The sequence below is a fragment of the Macrobrachium rosenbergii genome, chromosome 5 (genome assembly GCF_040412425.1).
Source record: "Macrobrachium rosenbergii isolate ZJJX-2024 chromosome 5, ASM4041242v1, whole genome shotgun sequence".
Classification (NCBI taxonomy): Eukaryota; Metazoa; Arthropoda; class Malacostraca; order Decapoda; family Palaemonidae; genus Macrobrachium; species Macrobrachium rosenbergii.
The window spans coordinates 33757688-33782493 of record NC_089745.1 but is presented as its reverse complement, the minus strand read 5'-3'; the positions used below and the strand labels follow the sequence as shown (position 1 = coordinate 33782493).

General features: G+C 39.7%; 1 protein-coding gene across 1 annotated transcript; it reads right to left on the bottom strand.

Annotated features, from left to right (window-relative positions):
* Positions 1–1662: 1662 nt before the first annotated feature.
* On the bottom strand, positions 1663–24607 carry Thor (eukaryotic translation initiation factor 4E binding protein thor). Its single transcript, XM_067103950.1, has 3 exons — positions 23966–24607; positions 9779–9943; positions 1663–3923 (listed from the first exon to the last, which is right to left on the bottom strand). Exons 1-3 carry the CDS (start codon positions 24111–24113, stop codon positions 3886–3888), a joined length of 351 nt encoding a protein of 116 aa, XP_066960051.1. The 5' UTR covers positions 24114–24607; the 3' UTR covers positions 1663–3885.
* Between the last annotated feature and the right edge of the window lie 199 nt (positions 24608–24806).

The following is a 24806-nucleotide window of genomic DNA, read 5'->3' as shown; positions in this document are numbered from 1 at the left end:
ATGCAAAAATTTCAAGTCCATTGGACGAAGGGAACAGGTAAAAAATTGAGTTACAAGATTTGCCCCAGACAGACAGATGCAGAAGTCAAGTTAAATAAAAGCATGTAAAAACAAAAATGTCCAGATGTCTCAGAGGCTATTGGAATTAATTTCTCTACAAAGACTGGGATCTGAAATGAAGAGAAGACAAAACAGGGATTCATGTATAACCATGATGCAAACTGGTTGATCACTGGAATTCACAATAGATCGAAAAGCCTTTCACTTGCAAGTACCAACTTGTCTTATCTAATAAGCTAGACAAGAGGGCAGCATAGATTCTCCTCTGTGAACCTCAACAAGGTATATCTTGCATAGCATTTATGTTTAGAAAAGAAATGGGGAGACTATTGCACAAGCACACACTGAGAGCCTAAAGTCAACACTTACAACAGGCTTCCTGCCTGCAGGTTGAGCATTTGTTGCCAACCCTCAAAAGAAGGAATGTGGTCATTCTAAGCTGATAAACTTACTATGAGCCAGCTTCCAAGACCACCTCTTCCCACAGAAGGAAGAAATGGCAGATGAGGATGAGGAAGAAAAAAATTGGTTCGCATTTCTCCACAAGCCTTACTCTCCCGGACTACAGTAACAGAATTGGAACAGCAAGCAGTGTTGGAATAATGCCTATGCTCAATACTAATGAGGTATCTCCATAGATAAGACACAGTAACAGAATAACTGGAACAGTAGGCAGTGTTGGAATAAGGTCTATGCTCAATACCACAGTGGTGTCTCAATAGACGACAATCGCTACCGGAGGCTCAACAGTGTTGAATTCCTTAAAGGATACAACAGCATGAACAGAAGAGAACAAACAAAAGGTTATCCTGAAGGAAGAACCCAAAAAGATTTAGCAAAATCTGAATGCAGGGTAAGCCACTTTGAAGAACCTGGCAAACATCTTTTGGCCTCCCTCCACTGCTACAATTCTCTTAACAGCAAAGGAGACCAGCCAGCACACTGAGCAAAAGTGCAGGAAAACAAAACTGGTTATCCTAACACCAAGAACATACAGCAACCAACATCCACTATGACCTTAAGACCATTTGTTATAAACTTTAGTTCAGAGTCCTGAGCAAAAAAAACCCAAACACCACACACACACACACAGCAAACAAGATGTTAGAAACTTCTACTTGGTCTGTCAGAGCAAAGGACAAAGTCCCACTTCAACTGCAGCAGAAGAAAAAGTGCTTAACAGTTGGTTAGCGGGGGTCCCCCACTTACCACTAATTACCTTTGTTGCCAAATTCCAACGTCCAATTCCAGCTTGCACTGAGGAATCCTCTTACAAAGATGGCAATGGTTTGTATTTTCTGGGAACAAACAACTGATATGCCTAGATTCTTCCTGACATAAATTTCCCACATTTTGTGAAAAGTTGGTATCTTTAATTAACAGTTATCTCTCTTACTGATGCTTGACCTCAATAAGAAATACATACACAAGTGCTGAAATGATAATATACCAAATTCTTCCCTGTGAATCTCCACTGACTTTCTGTGCATTACTAAATTCTAACCAATGTAACTACAGCTATTTTACTTCCCTTGTGTTCGTTCAAAAGTCAACGGATCCTGCATTCACAAAACCAATTTAAAGGTAAAAGAAGAAAGCAGATGGACTTTGTCACTTTTATATTTTTTTATGAATTTCATAAATTATATTAGCTCATGATTCACAATGCCCCATCTCAGTGGATGCTGAAAACCCTTAGTATGTAGTCTGAAAAAAATTCCTGAGATAACCTAAGTTTCTCAGACACGAATAAAACACTGAGCTCACCTTGCAGCTCATTATCACATTCTTTAAATTATGTAACTGTTATGTATCATTCATTAATATAAAATTACAAGAGAAATTAAAACTGGACATTTCTGAAGTCCACAACTTTAAAATAACGATAGCTTATTGTAACTGGGTAAAAAGATAAAATTAAATTCTGACCTTAATAGTAACATCAAAATCAAGAAACTAGTTCTGACCACATATTACTTTGGATCCTAATTCCTCTACTAACTCACACTGCAAAACTGAAAAACTTTAGCAGCTTAGGTTAAAAAAAATACTATTTTGTAAAAGAGTATGTCCCAACCCAAGACACTTCTGAATGCAAGGCAAAGATCATTGGCACTGATGATGAAAACTAGAATACAAATACTTGGCACAAAGTGAATCAGAAGTTCAAATCCAGATAAAATTCAAAGCTGAAATACAAAACCAAGATCCTTATAGGTAGAAAATCATAGAAACTAAGGACAAACTTCAAAAAATTTTATAGTCAAGGATCTTGGCAAAGTCTGTTCAAGTCCAGGACCCTTGATACAATCCTAATTCCAGAAAAAATTCAAGGCATCTTGCCACAAAACTGTCCTGAGTATTGCTGCTTCTTACTAACAGATCTTTATAGTATAAAGCAACCCATGTGCTGAACATAAAATAAAGGAAGAAATTCAGCACTGTTCAATGGTTAACATAATCTCAGCAAGCTTGTACTGTTAAATTGATATGAACTACAGTACAATAATCAAAAAGTAAATCTGTTACTTGATTTCTGCAATAACCTAGAGATGGAATACAGACAGGCAGTATGAAGATTAGGTTACCCTGGTAGAAGAGATTAGGCAGTAATTGAAAACCATCAAGTTCTCTGCCTCAGAGGAAAACAGTATGCTATTCTATACAACATTTGATGAGGTAAAAAATTACAATAAAGCAATTTGTAAAACTAAAACAGCCAATATCATTACCTATTACAATATTCCATGTTTCTTGGGTATCTTTTTAAATTTACAATTCCAAAAGTTTGACAATACAAAAATATACATTCCTACACTAAAAATCCTTGGGATTCGTCACGACGACTGTGCTTTCAGCAACATGAAGAAATAAAGCTGATATAGAAGAAATACAGTGAACACATTCCTGTAAAACTATACCAAAATGAAATCAATACTGCACAACCTAAAGACAATGGTCATGACTTGGAATTTGATTTCTTTGTCATTATGTCCACTTGGACAAACTTAAAAAACAATATTACCTCAGCGACACCTAAAACCTCATTCACATAAAATTTACTTAATTTGGCTTGTTGCCACAATACATATCTTTACCTGACATCAAAATAAAAAACATCTCTGAATAATGATTCTGTAGAAAGCATAAAACTTGAGTGTCTCAATAAAGCAGTAAAAACAATTCTCTTCTAATCACAATTGCACTTCTATTTATTCCTAATCACTTCATATATAAAAGATTACATACAAAGTTCAACATCAAAGAAACTGTAAAAAGCTTAACAACTGGGAGCTAGTGCCTTTTCCTACATCTATCCAGTTCCACCCACCCAATCCCAACCAATGGCACTTGCCTCTTGTAAATTTAATCAAGTGCATTGCTCTTCAATATAAAAGCAGTTCAAATACTGTATAAAAAAATCACCCTAAGGTGTATATGACACATTAAGACCTGCATACTGCTGCTCACACAATTTGTGCTAGCCTTGAGCATAAATTATGAGCATCAAAACGAAGTTGCATCATAATTAGTGACCATGTAAACTTCACTAGTAAATTTGTGCCATCAACTTGATACCCAATACACCTCAGTAAGTATGCATATATGGGTATGTCTTATCACAAAAATTTGGCCTTTCTTTTACTGTTACCGGTTAATTCATAGTAAGTTACAATCTTACTACAACACAGTAACATAATCAAATAAGAGGTGTTTGTTAAATAACAAACACTTTCGTTTTATCCATGAAGTGTAACTTGACCTTTTAACGACTGCAGAGATGGGCAGAGACCTGGTGATGCTGGGGTCCAGTAACACTGGCATTTAAAGATCCATTTCAAACTGGTCTCCTTCACCAGACTCTGCAAAATATAAAACGAGTCCCGTCAACAAAGCTGGTGTTTACAGTAATCATGAATCAAAATTAAAGTAAAGGAGTCTTAAAATACCACAGCAGGAGTAACTGGAGAAATTAGTTTTAAGAACTTACTGCTATACAGTGTAATCAATTCAAATGGCAGTCACCAAGTTTATATTATTAAAATGTATAAATACCAGGTACTGTACATATCCTTTTCAAATGAGGGATTTTTTGGAAAAACAACTCCTTTTTAAATGACAATTGAAATTTGTCTGGGATTTTGGGATTTTTTGGAAAAACGCAACCATCTGTAAAATCATCAATTCTTCATCTTCAACACAAAAATATAATGTCATGTTCCCTTATGGTGACTTGATTATTGTTCATCAACAAGTGTGGCTACTTAGCAACTTTTAATGTTTCGTTAACTTTACAAAACTAAGTTCTAAGAATTAGGAAAAGGCTGAAAATTTCAACCACTAAAACTGGCAATAAAACTTTTCATCTGCACAATTCCCAACATGTTAATTCAATCTTTGGGAACAGAACTTTTCAAGTGGACAATTCCCAACATGTTCGTTCAATGTTGACAAGACTTAAAAGTAACAATGTTTGGCAAATTTTTTTCAATCCAAACCACCTGATATTAACATTTTTTGAAACATTTTTGTCAACAACAATATCTTCTGAGAAAACAGGTTCCTGTAACAAAATCATACCAGCTTGGGCAAGTCAAACACATGAAACTTATTTTATCAAATCTGAATACTCATACCTTATTAAAAACCAAATGATTAGCTGAAGTTAGCCAATAACCATCCATTTTGTTTCCTCACAATGTTTATGTTATGAGATAATTTCTGTATGGACAATTGTAAAGTAGTTCTCCAGGACAGAAAGTATTTTACTTTTAATGCATAGTTAATTAGTTGTGGCTTGTTGCAACAAAAAGGATACATTCAAAAGTCAAATGACATGTTGAAGTTGCCTGACAACTGAATTTTTTAAAAGCATTATAAGTAGTTTAACTAGAGTGATCTTAATCAAGTAACTACAATAATAATGCTGTAGACAAAATATTACGCAAAAATACACTCACAAAGGCTTTAGACTTTTCTTCTGCAAAGCTATGGTAAACTTCAAATCACTTTAAATCTACTTTACTGATATTTATACAATTTATTCTGCAGTAACTTAAAATTATAAATAAATTATACAGTCAAAAGGATAAAGGCACCTAAAAGATGTAACAGTCCATCCTAGGATATAAAAAAATATACATGAACAAATAAATGAGCGTGCTGAACACATTTTCTAATTTTTTTCTTGAATTAGATGGTAGTGGTACTATTTACGACCACACTGCTCATCAGTTCCAACATAAGGCTTTCCCTTATGGGAATTCACGCACAAGCTGGTGCAGAGCCTTTTAATTCTAGTTTCGATCTGTTGGATTTAGTTTAGTTACTAGATAAAGTAAGTAAATATACCTGTAGTCTCTAGATATCTTCAACATTTCTACCATCTGACCCCACATAAAAGTAAGTAATTATACCTGTAGTCTCTGGATATCTTCAACATTTCTACCATCTGACCCCATCACACCTGAGTATACAAAAAGGCAGCCTAACCTGATTTGATAACCAAGGTTTCTGACTGGTGGTGTTCGTTTGATTGCTCTTGCTTGTAATGTATGTCCTTCCTTTATGATGCCACCATACTCTAAGATGCATCAAATTACTGCACTGGAGAAAATTAAGTTTTTTTTTTTTTTTATAAAACTAAATGGAGGTCTGATGTATCCTATATTTTCTGGGCTTTCTTTTCTCTTTCTAAGCCTTACTTTGAGGGCTGCAAATCACAATAATATGATTCTTAGATCTTTTTCTGTATGACAAGTATGCCAAAACTTGGCATTCTCATTTTTACAGCCTTTGTGTATGACTTTGCCTTTATCAAGTTTAGCAACTGCCATTTCTTGCATATTTACTAAACACATCATGTAAGATGTCTAAGGTTAGTGGCATTCTTCCATTACAAAATCAACACTGGTTATCTTGAGTTATTTCTAAATGTCTAGTTTAGATATCAATACTCTGTATAAATTTTCAGGAACTGGAGTCAGGCTGACATGCCTGTAGATCTCTGATTCAGCTTAAAATCCTCTTTGGACATTGGTGCATTAATCAAAATTTTCCATATCTTCCCTGCTTCTCTGTGTGCCTGGGACACTGCACTTTGTAAGTGCCACAGGAGTTCAGAGCAATTTCTTCCTCTGCCTTTTTTCTTTGTCCTCGCGAGGAATTCATCCCGACAAAGACACTTCTTTTGATCCCACTTTCTCATTTAAATTTTTTTCTATTTCATTAACTCTATTTGCTGTAAAAGTTATTTTTCTTATTATGTTACTGGGACACCACGGTAATTTTATAGGCTCTATGCAGTCCTTTGTCTCCTAACTTTGCTGTCATAATTAACTGATCTACTGTTAAGCAACTGGTTATTTAATTTTTTTTTTTATCTCTCACTACTTTATGCTATTTTTGTAACCTGTAATGGCAGTAATATTGAAAATTTGTGTGCTTTCTGTCTGTAGCTGACTGCTTTGGCAATATCCTATCAAGAATATTTTGACAGCCATCTCATTTAGAGTAATTTATCTCTGCTGGATGCAGCAGTCTTGTGCTGCTTTACAGCTGTTTTGGAAAGTTTAGCTTTGTGAGTGTATTTGCTTCTTTTAAAGATAATGCCTATTTTGAATAAAATTAGAGGTTGCTTTTTCCTCATGTTTCCCTAATATTTAGATCTCATATCAAATTATCCCTAGGTAAACAGTAAACTAAGGTGCTACTTCCCATTCTTGGTTGCCTACCCAATGTATAAAACATTTCTTGGAGGACAAGTCTATTTAACAATTACCAGCTACATCTGTAGTCCATTCTTTCAAGTTAGGAGTGTTGTTGCAACCCCAAGTGACAAGGCATAACTTACTTCCAACAATTTTACCCAGATGGCTGTATAAACTCACTCCTATCTCTGTAGCCTGATGGGATGAGATAGAAGGAGCCTCTTTTCAAGTTTTACACAACTCCCAGCATTTCATGTTGTGGTGTATCTCATCTAGTCTACTGGATTTAAGTATCCTCTAATTCATACCATTACACCTACCTCTCTTCCTATTCTATCTTTCTTAAATATTGTATATTGTTGTAAAACAATCTAACTTCAAATTCTTCAGTATTGAAGTGAATTCACAATTCTTCAATTCCAATATCACTGAACTTCAGTTACTACAGAGAGAGAGAGAGAGAGAGAGAGAGAGAGAGAGAGAGAGAGAGAGAGAGAGAGAGAGAGAGAGAGAGAGAGAGAGAGAGAGAGAGACCTTCAAAATCTTCAGTATTGAAGTAAATTCACAATTCTTCAATTCCAATATCACTGAACTTCAGTTACCACAGAGAGAGAGAGAGAGAGAGAGAGAGAGAGAGAGAGAGAGAGAGAGAGAGAGAGAGATAGAGAGCTAAGTGAGGGGGGGGTCCAACATCCAATGGAATGGCATTCAACTCCAAAAAAGGGTACTGGTAAGCCTATTAGACCCAAGTGTTTCAACAAAGTGGTATGGTTGACGTACCAAACAATTATGACCCAAAGACATTAGGGAAATTCAACCTTGCTACTTAAAATATAAATGTGAACTCATAAAATAGGGAATCCACATATTACTAGGCAAATCCCTGGCCCTACCTTTTACCTGTGACAAGACTGGTGCACATCCTGATGGCTTTTAGTCTCTCTAGTACACATCCTGAGGGCCTTTATTCCCTCTACTACATATCCTGATGTCTTTTTTTCCCTTTACTACATATCCTGATGCCTTATGTTCTGACCAGTCAAGTTCCTGGAGCTGACTTAAGCAACAACTCTACAGGGATAACAGGCTCACTGGATGTGGGGTCAATTTTTATAAACCTACCCTCTGACAGGACAACTGAATACATCCTCAAGAAGGTGAACGATGACAGTGCCACACCTCTTTATCAAAATCCTGAACAAAATAATGGACCATCTGCATGAAGCATGACCCTTTCTGAAGAAAAAGGTGCATTATATACCATCAGAGTATCATCCCCCTTGAAGATGCTCTTAGCAAATTTAGAGATTTTTCAATGACACAATGAAAATATCAGGCAATAAAGCCGTACTCCAACTCTAGGAAGCTTTCGAGAAGTCTGGTTTACATTTTGCCAATGAGTGCTGAACCAATGCCCACCTTCCCTTCCTAAATGTGTTCCTAACCCAGACAGTAACACCAACATACAAACCTCAAGTGTATGTGGAGGCCAGGAACTTGGAAACAATGCCTCAATGGTGTCAGTGTGCCCTTCAAGTAACTTGAGGCCAGTGTTAGTCCCTGAATCACCCATGCCCTCTCCACTGCAGCAATAGGGCTGCCACCCATATGGAAATCAACAGGAAAGCCCAAAAACATGGAAAATTAATTCTCCAACACGGTGGTTGCTACAGTATGTCCATAGTATATAAAGAGTTACCAAGATATCAATGCCAAAAATGTTCTCTCCGCTGAGAACACTAGGAGAGCAAAAACCATGATGAAGAATCGTCATTTTATATGCTACCTCCAATATGATGCCAGAAGAATTGTCATTTTATATGCTGCCTCCAATATAATGCAAAAGTATTATTTTACAATTAAGTAGTTTAACCAGACCACTTAGCTTATATTCTTTAGCTATGACAGGCTGGCCACCAGGATTTGCCTTTATTAATAATAAATTAGATTTTACTAAAATTACAGTGCCATAATTTTATTACTTGGTATGCTGTAATTTTATTAATTGGTCAAGAAAATAAGAAACTGTCGCCAAAAAAATAAATGTTTTATGTGCTAGTGTTACTTTACATTCTGTACATGGAAGGACTATACCAAGTGAGCTATTCAAAGGTCTGTACTGTATGCACCTACTTTTTACTGCATAATAAAGGCAGCACATAGCAACCTGTTTCTCTGTACTGTTTGTAGCAACTTTTTATTCCATAAAATAAAGACACCATGTAGCAAGCTGTTTTTCTTCTCCTGAACTTATCATTACTACTGAAAATTACATTTATGCTAGGAACAGTTGCCAAATATACGATGTCTAAACAGGTTCAAGAGTAATGGTACATAAACAATTGTGAATAAACTGATTATGAGCATACATTAAAACTTGCAAAACCTTTGGTACTGTTTTACAAGTGAAGATATCCATTTAAAGATATCCATTTACCCAATAAACCTATGCTGAAATTTACCCAACAAACAGTTATGCTCAAGTCACAAGGGACCTACAAGAGCAACTACTCTATGCTGTGGGTTCAGTGTTTCAACACAGCATTTTCAGGATTATTAATGGTTCAGTGAAGGTCATCCAAACTTCTAATACAAAATTCTATCTTCAAAAAAAAAAAAAAAAAAAAAAAAAAAAAAAAAAAAAAAATCCTTCTACAATACAATGAGCTATCACCAAAAGACCCATACAAAATACTCTTCTCACATTTTCTTATATTCAGAATCACCTCCTGAAAGAGACTACATTCTCAATTAAGAATTTCACAGTTTGTTCTTTGCAGAAAGAACATGCTTGATAAATGCACCTGGCTTGCTTGCCTAACTACAGCCCCACCTCTTGCTCTCTCTTCTTACATATTCAAGTACATGTGATTAAGTATTCTGTTTCTTTTCATATCTGTATTTACAAATCACTTCTCAAGGACTAACCATGCATATAAAAACCAATACAATGGATAAATAGAATAGTTGCTGGTGTAAAAATAATAATAATAATAAAAAAAACTCACCTGGTTTTTCAGTTTCTTCTGGGATAATGCCATTCTCTCTATGCACCGTGGAAGAATCTTTCGATGTTACACCAGGGATGACTGGTAAATTTTTGGGAGGGGTCCTTGCCAGGGGTGAATTCCTGATCTGTAGTAGGAAGTTCCTCTCGTAAATAATCCTGGTTCCTGTAACAAATAAATTATGCTTGCTTATAATGCACATCATAACCACACCTAACTATCCTTAATTTGCAGCCACCAATGCTGTGACTGAAAAATTCATCTAATAAATAACAAACCATTCCATACTATCTACTAAACCTCTTATACAGAAGGCAATAAACTTTAAATACGATTTCCAATCTTACATCACGAATCCAACCCAGTATTAAGCCAAGGACCATCTGACCTATCACACTGGCAACCCTTTACGAAAACCCAACTAGGAAAAATAGTACTATATAATATACAAAGATGAATGTCCCGTATTCTTCAATTAACCACTTCACCTAAGTGTATGCGGCTCTTTGGAAAAGCAAGATCCCAAGCACTGTCTTCTTTCTCGACTGCTGAATCAAGGCTGATACCACCTGGGCAAAGCACTCAGTGGCACCTCCAAAGCCCTGAACTTATTGGATTTCGCTTATTTACCAGATGCGTTCAAGTCCAGCATAAAAAATCTTTACTTTGTGCTTCTGCAAGCAAAGTATGCATGGTTACTTTTCTCGTTTGTTATAGTTACATAATGTAATGTACTCACTGTGTACTGTTAAATTTAAACTTTGAAAGTAATTTTATGAGCGAGTGTCACTCCTTATTCATCTAGAAATCATGTGCCAAGAAATCCTTGTATTTCACAATAGGCAATTACACTACTGTACTGCAAATCACTGTTAACCAGATGTATAGAACCAGGTCCCTATGTGCATTCCTTTGAAGTGATTGGGCCATGCTTCTCTGCTTTTTTATGTGAGCACATGCTCTATAATCCTTATGTGTACTTTGTCAACAAGTTTTTTTTTTTTTTTTTTTTTTTTTAGTGAATGTAATGTGCCTCTTCATTTCATTGTGCAAGCATGTGCTCGGAAATTTTAGAGATTTGGGCTTCAAAGTGCCCTACCTCAACCTACCACCCCACACCCCAAGAGTTTGAAACATCACTGTTTACAACATTATATAAAAATGGAATTCAGGGATTCTGGCTTGGACTAAAATATCCCAAGTATTATATAACACTGGAATTTGGCGATTCTTTTAAAGGGAAAGGCCAAGCTTCTTTATTTTATCATATGAGCACATGCTCTGAAATTCTTGTGTGTACACTGTAATCCAAAGGTATACACAAATGTACTTATAAAAATGATTGTGCCATATATCTGAGTTTCATTGTGCAAGCATGCACTCTGATATTGCAAAATTTGTGGTTTAAAGAAGTGCCACTACCTTAGCTTACCACTCTACAACCCCCTCGTCTGTTTATTCCATCAAATACCAATGTAATCCAGGGATTCTGTCTTGGTCTAAATTACCCTTAGTATTACTTAACATTAGAATTTGGCGATTGTGACTGGGATTAAACTCTCCCAAACCACCACAAACCAATAGGGTCTCACTACACATCAATCATGACTTTCAGGGTAAGATAATACAAAATTTATTGTACATTATCTAACATGCTTTGGCAGTTTGATTGACATGGAATGTACCTGATGCACTGTTATTTATAGTTTTCAACCTTTATGTTAAGATTTTACACTGTATCTACTTATTTTTTTAGTATCTGTCCATGTCTATATTTACATGATCATCACATTCTGAAATACTTTGCACTTAATGCAGCTGACTGCCCGTTCTTTCGGGGTACAGTATTTTTATTGACATGAAGTCTTCAAAATAAAACTAATATTGTAATACTTACCTGAACACCTGAATTAGCCCTTAATCCCACTAGCCCGAACAACTCTCATTACCTGTCCCACTATAGTGAGAATTTTAACAGCCAGCGTTACCAACGCTGCAGGTAAAATCTGTCACTTGAGCTACCATAACAAACGGTTGGCAACTCTGACACAGGTGTGCCCCCACTCGCCCCATTTTCGTCAACTGCTCTATTCAAGGTCAAAATTGATGTGGGGAAAGGAGGCTGGGAATCATTCAGGTGTTCAGGTAAGTATTACAATATTAGTTTTATTATGAAAACTTCATACTGCAATACACTTCTTGAACACCTGAATTAGCCTGATTAACAACATTTAAAGGAAGAGGGATCAATTCTATTGCATGCCACTTTGATGCTCGCACCGGACATAAAGATATCTCCGCCGGATCGCCGGTAACGAACACTTGCATATAAAGAACTTTAAACAAACGAGGCAGAGTTTTAACCTCCGACTCTGTCTTCGCCGCAAATTCCGTAAGACAGACAAATACGTCTCATTTCTTGCTTAGGAACGCAACCTAGAAACTGCCTGAAGCTTGCCCAACCCTTTAGCTGAAGCTAAAGCTGTAAGAAAAAGCAACTTCTTAGTCAATGTCTTAACATTATAGCTTCAAAGGGTTCAAAGGCAGGGGAATGCAAGAAAAACATTAAATATTGAAGTGCTTCCAATAAGTCCCACAAAAGGGGCCCGAGTCGGCAAAACAGGACGTTCAATCTTAAAAGCACATAATAAATCATCAATTATCTTACTACTTGAAACTTCAGCAATGTGGAAACTAATTGTACCACTAATCGTTGAGCGGTAGTCAGCAACAGCCGAATACAAAAGACCCTTGACTTTCTGAAGGAATAAAAGAAAATCAGCTATTCTGGCTATGGAAGGTCTATAGATGGAATGACCTTCCTTACGACACTAACTTCTATACCTTGTCCAGCTGAACCTGGTAAGGCTTACGGGTTGACTTACTCAAGCTAAAAGAAAACTATCTAGACACAGATTTAGGGAGTCCGGACTGTTTAGTGGCTCTCTCTACAGTCGCCCTGCAACTAGGTACAGCACACGAAGGTTTGGATAATAATGGGAATGCGGTCGTCTGAGAAGAAGTCTCGCATGGGTAGGGAGCTCTAGGAGTTCCAGAAACCAGGCGTGTTATGGAAAGCAGGGAGCCATTAGTCATAGTCATCTTGATACTATGCCGCAATTTCCCTATTACCTGATGAATGAGACCGGATGGTGGAAAGGTGTACACCTGCATGTGATTCCAATTTGTAATGTCACCTCGGTGCCTATTGACATGGGGACCACCTTTGGTGAGAAATAAACCGGAAGACAATGGTTTAATCACGTCGCGAGTAAGTCCACAGTTGCTGGCCACCTCCTGAGAACCTGACATATCAGTTCCAGAGCCAAAGTCCACTCTCCCCCCAAATACCTGATGGGAGCAACTTAGCGAATCGGCCCATACGTTGAGACTCTCCAATATAAAGTTGGGAAGAAGAGACACTTTTCGTTCTTCGCACCCTCTCAGGACACTCTCTGCTATAGTACTGAGTTCTGTTGAGCCTGTTCCCCCTACGAACTCTCAGATACAACATGGCAATTGTGCTGTCGCTAAACATAGCCACTACTCTGTTGCGCACTAGGACTGAAAACAACTGAGGGCTTCCTTTACAGCCTTGATTTTCATGAAGATTTATTGACTCCTCTCGTTCCCGAATCCCCCCAGGAGGCCCGAGGCCTGGGTTTCCTCCAAGGTTGTTCCCCAACCTTGATCTGAGGCATCTGCGTACAGAAGAATGTCGGGAAGAGGGGAGCCGATAGAACTTCCCGGTGTCAGATGCACTTCTTCTGACCACCACAGACGATCCAACCGGCAAGAATTGCTCCCGACTATAACTGTGTTCTTGTTGCGGAAGTCCCAGCGATTCCTGAGACATACCTGACGAGAGCGCATCCAGAGACGAGACCCTCCCTAAGAGGCTTCTCCAAGAGAGAGAGAGAGATTCTCCCTAAGAGGCTTCTCCAAACTGAGAGAGAGAGAGAGAGAGAGAGAGAGAGAGAGATTCTCCCTAAGAGGCTTCTCCAAGCTGGTACTGGCCATTCCTGCTGGACGGGAACCCCTCTACCTGCTGAAGGACCGACTGGATCCTCTCCAGGGTTGTGAAAACCCTCAAAGGAAGAGAGAGAGAATCCTCCTACCTGAATAGGTTGAAAATTCCATAAGAATTCCCTCGCTCTTACTAGCTCCTCTAGAGAGGAGGCAAGGATCAACCAATCGTCTAGATATCTCAACACACTGTATCCTCGACGATGCATGATTGCTGACACCGGAGACATGAGTTCGAAGCAACCACGTTCGTCATACGGCTACGTCATCTTCCTTGCACAAAGAATTAGCTAAGCTAATGGTGTTCTAAGCAATCCCTCTTATGAATGTCCGGATACTGAGGGGGAAGATGACCAAGATAGAAATTTCAACTTTCCTGCTCCAAACGTCGTAGACGAAGCCAGAGCATTCGCCTGGTGAGTCAGACCCCTCGAGATAAATTTAATAGGCTGCCAACAGCCACGGATAAGAAGGGATATAGCTGTCACTCTTTAGAACCCCATTACAGTAAACCAGACATCATCCAGAGAGTTCGCAAAGAGCCTTGCACAACACATCCTCCAAGCACCTGCTTCCCTAAGAGAAGTCCTTACGAGCTGAGATGACGCTGGAGACTTAGACAGGATTGTCTCAACCGATTCATTGAATGGCAACCTGACACCTGCCGAAGGGTTACCTCGAACTGCATAAATTTTTCTACGCTGAGAGAGAAGAGAAGAGTGCTGTCTATTAGAGGCCACTACCGATGCTAAACGAACGTCCGCTTCCTCCAAAACCTGTCTAACCCGATCGAACCAAACCAGCCAACACAAAAAGAGGCAGGAGCTGGCTTAGGTCGGGAGCTCTTGCTTGAGGATATGAAGAAGTAACATACTCAAGCATGTGTCAGTAATTGTTACTGGTGGCAAGAGGACATTCTAAGTCCGCCAGAATCTCATGCACCTCCAGATAAGAATCCTGTTCTGCAATGTCCGAACGGTCTAAGACAAACAAAGGAAGAGGCGCTGGATGAAGCCCGGACAACAATGAAGAGTCCGCACACGGACCACCTTAACGAGAATGCTGCGCACCCACACCTAATAGTTGAACCCGCCGGTAAGAAGAGAAGGCTGAACCGAGAAAAACCAGGAGCCGATCCCCATTATTACCAAGGGGAAGACGAGTGAGAGTGGCCAAACCCACATTACTAAATCTTGGGGGAGGATGCGCAAACGAAACCGCTCGCAGAGGGACAGAAGATGATGAAGAAGGAGGGAGAATGAATGAGGTAGTAGCTACCCTCGGAGTTACCGCCTCGGAAAATACAGGCGGTGAAACCTGAGGACCGCTTGAAGAAGGTACCGCATGCCCCGCCAAAACTGCAGAGAGCAATCGCGAACTGGAAGCAACAGGCAAACCCTGTGAAATACCTGATACTACTGGAACAGCCGCTTGAAGCGGAAGCAAGGGGTTGCACATACCCGAAGGGATGGAACGTGAGACGCCTGCGGCCAAAATCTGCCGAAAATGCGTTTTCACCTGTCCGGAAGCTCCTCATACCGGAGAAGACAGTACTGAGGAAGGAAAGGCAGGAGGCAAAGGAATAGCAGCCGCATAAAAATGAAGTTACCTGAGAGGAGGAAAACCAAAGTCGAAGGAGGGGAAAACGGAAGATGCGGAAGCCGCAGGAAAGACTGCAGCAGAAGAGGAGGCTTAAGAGGAGACTGAAAAGGGAGCAACAGAGAATGTGGAAGCAGGAGATGAAGCGACAGATACCCCAGATGAAAACTTAGAAGGAAAAGGACCACCCCTCAGTAATCCTGAAACATATCCGACATGAATTCTGGACACTACTGTGTCACATACTCTCCAATGTTAGAGGGGAAAAAAAAAAACTCTCACCATACGTTTGTACCTGTCGAAAAACCCAGCAATCTGCCTTATATTCCGCCACATCTAATTGCAGGTCCCGCAAACTACTTTAGAAGCCGAAAGGACACACCAGAATCCGCCTTACTAGATGGAGTAGAAAACACAGGGAAGGAGGAAACTACAGTAGGAGATTCAGAAACAGTTAGAAGTGAGTTAGGAGCAAAAGCAGAAGGATTCTGCAGCACCGTAACTGAAACATTGACTTGAGACTGAGCCAGACCAAAAAGAGGCGATGAAGGAGAAACTCTTGCCATAGCACAAAAACCACTCGACCCCGAAACCGGAACCCGTCCAGGAGAACGACTCTGCACCCTTAATACCTTCTCTCACTATCAAACCCAAACCTATCCTCCTTTATCACACCTAGATCTTGATCCTGACTAACATTATCCACATTAAATTTATCAATACTACAAGGGGGTTGGGGGGAATCCTTCACTACCTGCTTCGTGGCGAGGGGGCCGGCAGACCCTACCCACTCGGAGGCTTGCGGTTCTGCCATTACCCTCAGCACCCGTTAGGGCTGGTTCTGGAACAGGCAGGGGAGTTGAAAAGAAAGAAGGATTAGACATCCTAACACTACTGCTATCCCTATCCGAGAAATGTTGAAGAAGACTAGGTATTAAATTTTCCATACTACTTGCAATCCTATCCTCTATCTGTTTGACTACCTCTGAACTCGCTAAATCCATCAACTGATCTGTAGCAGAAGCCTGAGACACCTACGGCAATGAGAACCTGACCAATGTCTGCCGCCCTTACTAGCCACAGACTTGCGATGACGAATGTAATCCTCCATCTTGTGTGCCTTCCAATGGGAACATTCATCGCAATGAGTCTTGGACATCACATTTTAACCTTCCTACATACCTGACAGAATGTCTATCGTGTCTCAAGGTACTCATCTGTCTCTGGCAGGAAGAAGCAGTGATGAGCTCCAGCATCCACAGTTGTAGGGGCAGTCAAGGTCAATGTCGAAGCCGAAGGCACAGTAGTAGAAGGTGAAAGAGTCCATGATGACCAATCGAGACCGGGAACCAGCGAGTCCCATTCTAAAAGACGTTCCACCTCGAAGATATCCAGAAAAACCAGGAGAAGAAACTGGTAAATACAATCCAGGTCTTCACCAGAGGTCCAAATTGCAGAGAAGTTGGGCAATAGGATTAAAGCCTCGCACTGCAGAAGGAAACAACCTTCCAGCAGCGCGAACAAAAAAGCAACTGACGAAAATGGGGCGTGTCGGAGCACACCTGTGTCAGCGTTGCCAACCGTTTGTTATAGTAGCTCAAGTGACAGATTTTACCTGCAGCGTTGGTAACACTGGCTGTTAAAATTCCCACTATAGTGGGACGGCTAATTGAGAGTTGTTTGGGCTAGTGGGATTAAGGACTAATTCAGGTGTTCTGGGAGTTATTGCAATATTTTTCTTTAATGCAGTACAGTACTGTACTTAATACAGAAATAATGTTACATACAAATATCTTTTGTTTTGTGTATGCAACCAAAGAGCCACTACTGGATTGGCTACAGAGACAGGAGGATCTCCCTCCTCCTTTGTGGCAGCTGCAACACAGCAGACCTTACCTTACAGACCTTACAGTTTGTTCGGGTTGCCCCAGGTCCCTCAGTGTGAGGCACCTCTGATGTCTACCAGAGAATTATTGCTAATGCATCTTCCGGTATATTTTGCATCTTCCAGTCTTGGATGGTCTGGGATGCATCTTAGATATTTGTCAAGCTTATTCTTAAACACATCTACGCTCACTCCTGATCTGTTTCTCAGAGGAGCTGGTAGCGCATTGAATAGACGCATTATCGATGCTGGTGCATGGTGGATTAATGTCCTGTGTGCTTTCCTTAGTTTTCCTGGTATAGTTTTGGGCACTATTAATCTATCTCTGCTTGCTCTTTCTGATATTTTTAGCTCCTTGATATTTTCAGTAATTCCTTCTATCTGTTTCCATGCCTGGATAATCATGTAGCGTTCTCTTCTCCTTTCAAGACTATATAAATTTAAGAACTGTAGTCTTTCCCAGTAGTCAAGTCCTTAACTTCTTCTATTCTGGCTGTAAAGGACATTTGTACACTCTATTTGTGCAATATCCTTTTGGTAGTAAGGGTACCATATTATATTGCAATATTCAAGTGGACTACGTACGTACGTTTTATAAAGCATAATCATGTGTTCAGCTTTTCTTGTTTTGAAGTGCTGGAACAACATTCCCATTTTTGCTTTGCATTTTGCCAATATTATTGCTATTTGGTCATTGCATAACAAATTCCTATTCAACATCACACCAAAGTCTTTAACTGCTTCCTTATTTGTGACTGTCTCATTATTAGGTCCTTTATGTGCATATAGCATTCCTTCTTTATCACCATAGTTTATGAGGAAGGTGCTGAAGACAGTTCATTCTCCCCTGCCAGGTTGTCCAAGAAATCTGAGAAAGATGTACTTTCTGGGATGTTGAGTGTAAGCCATATCTTTTGCAGGTATTCTGGAGACAATGTCTTCTTGGTACCAGGAATGTCAAGGTCACATGATTTTGAGGCAAGACAGATGCTTATCAGTGAAGGCAAACTCCCAAAATATCTGTCAAGTCGATGTACAGTGATCCCTCATCTATCACAGATAATGGGGACCAGAACCCCCCGCGATAAGTGAAATGCCGCGAAGTAGCATTGGCCCCTCCCTAGGGAGGCATATACTGTATATACATGGTATATATTTAAAGGCTTTATAGCCTTTCCCACACTGTTATAAACACTTCCTATGCACTTAAACACTGTATTACTATTTTGATCTCCTATCACAGTAATATCCATAAAAAAAAAAGATCGTCCCATATTTGTAATGTTTACGTTCTGAGAATCAGCTGACTGAAGCTGCTCACTACTAACGAAAGAATTAGGAAAATAATTTTTAGTTGCTAAAAGAAACAAATTTATCAATGAAATTATTTTTAATTCTGTACATAAAAGTTTATGATACAGTAATTCATATTTCATTGAGAGAGAGAGAGAGAGAGAGAGAGAGAGAGAGAGAGAGAGAGAAATGGATGTGTACTGTACAGCACAGTAGCCTGGGACGAGACTAAGTCTTGACTAAGTCTTGACAAGCTGGTGATGAGAGAGTATACAGTATCCTTGAGTTGCTTACGTATGAAATTCGGATTTTAATTATTTTTACAGTGATTTAAGATGAAACATCAACAGTGATAAGATATTCTCTTATGTACCACTCACGTGCCTTGTCCGAGTGCCTGTGGGTATAAACGAAGCTTCCAGTCCTTGCGTGTCGGTCTCGCAAGCCGTTCTTCTCGTAACATGATGAAACATCGCTGTTTTCCGCAAATATGGCTGCCGATATGGCGGTACTTTTAATTTTAATTTTTCGATGAATATTTCTGAAAAATCCGCGATGCAGTGAAGCATCTTTTTGTTTAATTTCATTTTGTACTGAATTATATGTCATAATGCAATGAACCAACAGTACTAGCAGATATTAATAATTATTAATGGAATTAATGAAATATTTGGGTCTTCATATATCGCGACTATTTTTGAAATTTCCGGAAAATCCGCTATATATTTTCTCTTATAATATACATACGTAATGGAAAAAATCCGCGATAGTCGAACCGCGAAGTAGCGAGGGTTCACTGTACCAGTACAGTAACACACCTGCAAAATTGCTTTGACAGTCTGTCAACCCCAAAGCACCATTAACGCCTATCTACTTAGTGCTCTTGCACTTTTAAAAACTGAAGTGACTTTGGTCTGTGCCACAACCCCTATATACAGTACTTTCTAGGTTCACTTTTCCACAAAATGCCTCCACATCTCGTACTTCCAATCATCAACTTTCAAAGCTAATTTCATTAAACCTCATTACCTAATGGACAAATCTCTCATTTTCTGATAATATGGTAATGGGCTTTATGACTATATAGTGCCTGCTACAATAAAAAAAAAAAAAAAAATCTCCACAAAGTAAGACTAAATGAAAAGGGATCACTGGATGTTAGGATTTTTAGTACATATATGCTGTACAGTACAGCACTGAATATGTTTTGATAAATACAGACCATAGTCTCCAGTCCTCTGTACAAATTTTACGCATCACACAGCGAAAGAAGTACCTGACAGTCTCTCTCAAGGGAAGAGAACATTCTTCAGTGTGCAGGATAGAGTCCACATGAAGGGAGTAGTCTCGAGTCCTCAGGCACACTAAACCTCTGCTGGCGAGTCAACCACATGGAAAGGGGCTTTCCCAATCTGCTGGACAACAGGGAACTGTCTGCCCTGGAGATAAGACTGATGACTTGGCCCAAACACCACACGCAAGCTGGGACCATGGCAGCCTAACCAACCATCTACTTCACAAGCAACCCTGAGGGTGAGCTCTATCAGGGTTAGATGTGGAGCTGTGAAGGATTCTGGGGTGAGCTCTATAGGGGTTAGATGTGGACTGAATTGAATTGAATACAGAACTTAGGCCAAAGGCCAAGCACTGGGACCTACGAGGCCATTCAACGCTGAAACGGAAATTGACAGTAGGAGGTTTGAAAGGTGTGACAGGAGGAAAACCTCACAGTTGCACTATGAATCATTTGTTAGGAGAGGGTGGAAAGTAAGATGGAAGAAAGAGAATATGAAAGGAGGTGCAGTAAAAGGAACGAAAAGGGTTGCAGCTGGGGGCCGAAGGCATGCTGCAAAGAACTGTAAGTAATGCCTCCCAGAAATTATTACTCCTTTGTATAAACACAATAATCACTTGAAAATGCAGTTCCAGCTTGGCTTGGTAGGGTTCTGGAAGAAATGGACCATTTGGTGGCTATGGTTCTGGAGGAAAAGGACCACTAGGTACCATCAGCTTATCAGCAGCACTAGTTGGACCCTGCACTGAGAGAGGAAGATGCACCAGTGCCAGCCCAATAGACTGAGATGCACAATCAACATCACCAGTCGCTGTGAATGCTGTATGAAATATGTATGACCTGCATCCAGGATGGTGTTATGAGCCATGGTCAACCATCCTGTTCAGTAATGTCTGAACTTGTAGAGGGTACACAAACAGGCACCTGCACCATTGTGCAGATGCAACCCCAGTGCTGATGGCAAATACTGAACTTGTAGAGGGCATGAGTAAACAGGCATATGCACTGCTGCAAAAATGCAACCCAGAGACTGGTGGCTAGTAGCACAATCTGGGGCAAGTGTACTGTCCTGGTACCCATGAGCAACATGCAGTAGAGGTCTGTTGCTCATGAAACTCATTTGTGTAAATACAGTCTGGGCATGTGCACATCAACATAATAACCAGCGGTGCCATGCAACAGTGATCTGTCAAGTTAGAACCTTCTGTCTGCATGCACTGAGCAAAAAAGGTAGCACCGATTCTTATTTGTACCTCAGGAGAAATATGAACAAGGGAAAGGTCCACAACAATCCTTGTGTTTTAATAAGAAACTGAGATGCCAGTTGACGAGCACATTCAGAGAATCTATTATCAACCTTACCTGTGGCAGACATTTCACCTGCAAGCAAGCAAATGCCATTGTAATCCCTAAAGAAGGATGGTGCTCACTCAAAGTCCAATGGGATTTCCATAAGAAGGCTTCCAAGACCTCTCCAAACAGAAAGAAGAGGTAGAGGAGGAACAACTTTACATAATGAAGGACAACGATATGTGCTTGTGGTTCTTCACCTTACTCCATTTAGTTTAGCAGCATCACAGGAGTATGGGCTATGGTAAATACAGAGGCGGCAGCCACAGCTAAGACGATTTCTTCAACAGGCTTGACAACTTTAGTTCCTTTACAGAAACAGAAGTGAAAGATGTGTCACCCAGAATACTGAGGATGGCAACATCTGTCAATACTCTAACAAAGCTACCCACAAGGAAGAGTAGGTAGTGGGGAACTATGACATACTGCAGTCTCACCAAGGGAGACTTGGACATGTGCACCTCAGTCAGAGAGATATCAATCAAAGACCTTTGAATAATCCCCAACAGAGAAACCAGAAAACTTATTTGGCCTTCCCCCACTGTTGCTGAACCTATACTCTGCAAAGAAGACCTTCCAGCACCCTCTTTGTACAACCTATCACTGCAGAACAGAAAACGGGTTACACTAACACCAAAGACAAAAAGGCCAATCACAAACTAATGCACTTCAAAAAAAAAAAACTATCTGAAAGAAAGTGAGAGAGTTCCCTCAAACATCCTTCAGTTATCCCAATGCCATTTTGTCTAAATATTTATGTTCAATTCTTACAATTTCTTGTGGATGATGTTAACGGAATCTCCAAGAATGGCTTTAAAATGACATCATCTGACTCTCTAGAGAGAATTAGTCTACCCTTTAATAAAATGGTGAAAACTGTTGGACACTGAAAAGTCAATGTAACCTACAAAGTGCAGACTATTACATTAGTTAACCATATTTTTGCTTGGCCCTGTTATATCATCTTGGCCTACCCTTCAAGCTACTAGGCTAGACTAGGAAGTTTGGGCATAGGGTGAGCAAAACTAGAGAACCAGTATTGCCAGTGCTTGAAAGACTGGAGGATAAGGAAGAGTAATCCAGTTGAGATAATATTTACACTTTAGAATGTCCACACACAACAGGACACAGATTGTCAAGCAATCAAAACAAAGAACAATTGTGTAGGAACAGTTTGCTTATAAAATAAGACATAAAAACAAAGAACAAGGAGAAATAGCCTAAACATGATGGTGATCATGGAGAGAGATATGTTAGCTTACCTCCTTAACATTTAATAAGCAAGGAACAACTAGAGATGAGCTCTGTATGTAAATGTTTATTTATAATATTTGACAATAAAAAGGCTGTATATGATATATACAATAGAGGTGGCATAATAATGTAATATTTTTAGTCTTTTGTTCATTTTTTATATAGAATAAATCCTAGGAATGCCATGTTTATTACTGGCCCTTTGGGGTCTAACAAAAAACAAAAGATGGCAAACTTCTTACATTACCTTGGTAGATTTTTCGAGTTACCTGACCAGTACTGCATCATATAGCCTACACCCTTTTCTATACTGCTGTCAAAATATTTCATTTAAATAGGCAGAACTAAGTTATAGCTCTGCATGGGATATTACGTTTGAAATTGACTTTTTCTATATTATTTTGGTTGCTTATCAAGAATTTACTGTTACTTTTTGTTGGCAACTGTAATTAACCCCAGAAGTTGTATGCTGGCCATCCTGGAATACTATCACAGATGTGCAGTGTTATAGGGGAGCTTTTGGTAAATAGTGGAGTTTCCTTCACGGGGGGACCGTGAGGCTCTGCCCCTGGCTAAGTAACACGGCCCGCTAGATTAGGTTAGTATACATAGTCTTTTTAATAGGTTTCCTTAGCCAATCCCTGCTTAAACATATGGATCCCTAATGAATTGCGCATGCGTGGAACCATTCCATAACATTACAGTCTGATCTTTCTCCCAAATTTTCCCCCCACTCAAAACCCCACATTCCCAACGGGTCCCCAACCATGTTGGGGAGATATGTGGTCAATAATAATTGACCGACAATAAACACCTCCAACTCCTTCATCAGCAACACTAAAAGTATAGGAAAAATCAATTTCCAAGGTAATAGTCCACGTGGGGCTGTAACTTAAGATTTACCCATTAGTAAAGATTCAGTAGGCTATGGAGCGCTTCCTTAAAATTAACCAAAACAATAGCCTAATACAAGACGTATAGGTTATTGCAGACAGCCTATACACCGTATAAAACAGCCCTCAGACACAAAATATAAATAGGTCAAGATGTGGAAATTAGAAAACAACAAAACTGACATAAAAAAATAAATTGACAAGTATAGGCTATTCAATTATGAAAAGAAAATAAAAGTGGACAGCCAGTTGGAGAAGAAGGGTCCAACAGTTGGGATACCAAACAATAGATCTCGATGATATTAGGATATAACTAACTTCCAACTTGCCTAAGGGATTCTAAATGTGCCTACAAAGCAATAGGCTACATCATTTGCTGGAAATGCCATAAACTCCCAGCTGACATGCCAAAGAGCCCACAGTAAGATGACTAGTGTGGAGTGCCAGTGCCAGTGCCAGGACAGAGGATGTAAACAAACCCACCTGCTCGCTCTCAAGGACGACCTTTACGCTAAGCATCAACGCGCTCACTTGTAATGGCATGACAGCACCTTCATCATAACAATACTATTCAACACTGTCATCTCTCTCACCTCCAGGAGTCGTTGAGAAGAGAGTTCCTCCTGGCGTTGTGCAGTAATCGTTGGGCAATTCCGCCGGTGAGTTAATGGTCACTCGTCGAGGAATACTTTGAGGTTTGGCCTGACTAACAGCTTGGCGGGCAACAGGTGAAGCAGACATCTTTAATTGTATCGTCAAAAGTTTGTACTGACACTAAACTCAAGATCTTCTAATGCTCTGCAAGGCAACAAAAAGCCTTTCAAACAAAATTCGTCAAATTCGATCGGTGTAGCACCAGTACCGCGATGTTACTGCAACCGCCGTATCCCTCTTCCACCACTGAACAGCGTGAGCCGCTGGCAGGGGCGTCTGCGCATATTATTGGAACCCTCAGCCTCAGCCCTGCTGCGTATCAACCACACACAGATCTAACACTATAAGTAGAACACGTTTCCAAATTAAACCGCCGTTGTCTCTCATCCTTCATTGAACTTTTATAGGTTTCGCTGTCAATAACCAACACAACAGAGGACTTCTTTCATTTGCGTGAAATCCTTGCCTACCATGAAGAAACAATATCACTCTATTATGGACATAAAGGAAAATATTCTAGTAGGTGGTCCGAGTGAGCCAATAATGGGTCTGCTTGACTGAAGTAATTTATCACAAACTTTACTGTCTAGGATTTATTTGTCCGTAAAGGAAAAATACATACATGTGACAATCTCATACAAGCACGTCTACATTCGACCTTATTGTGTCAAGCAGCATGTAATAATCAGAGTACATTAAAAAAAAAAGACTTGTTACAGACGACCTTAGAGAAGAGGATTACGTACTCAGTAGCAAACTACGCATTAGATTAACCAGTAA

Coding starts and splice junctions, on each gene's coding strand:
- Thor (XM_067103950.1), bottom strand. CDS start 24,113: ATGTCTGCTTCACCTGTTGCCCGCCAAGCTGTTAGTCAGGCCAAACCT. Junction 9,944..23,965: donor CTTCTCAACGACTCCTGGAG/GTGAGAGAGATG, acceptor TATTTGTTACAG/GAACCAGGATTATTTACGAG. Junction 3,924..9,778: donor AGAAGAAACTGAAAAACCAG/GTGAGTTTTTTT, acceptor TATATTTTGCAG/AGTCTGGTGAAGGAGACCAG.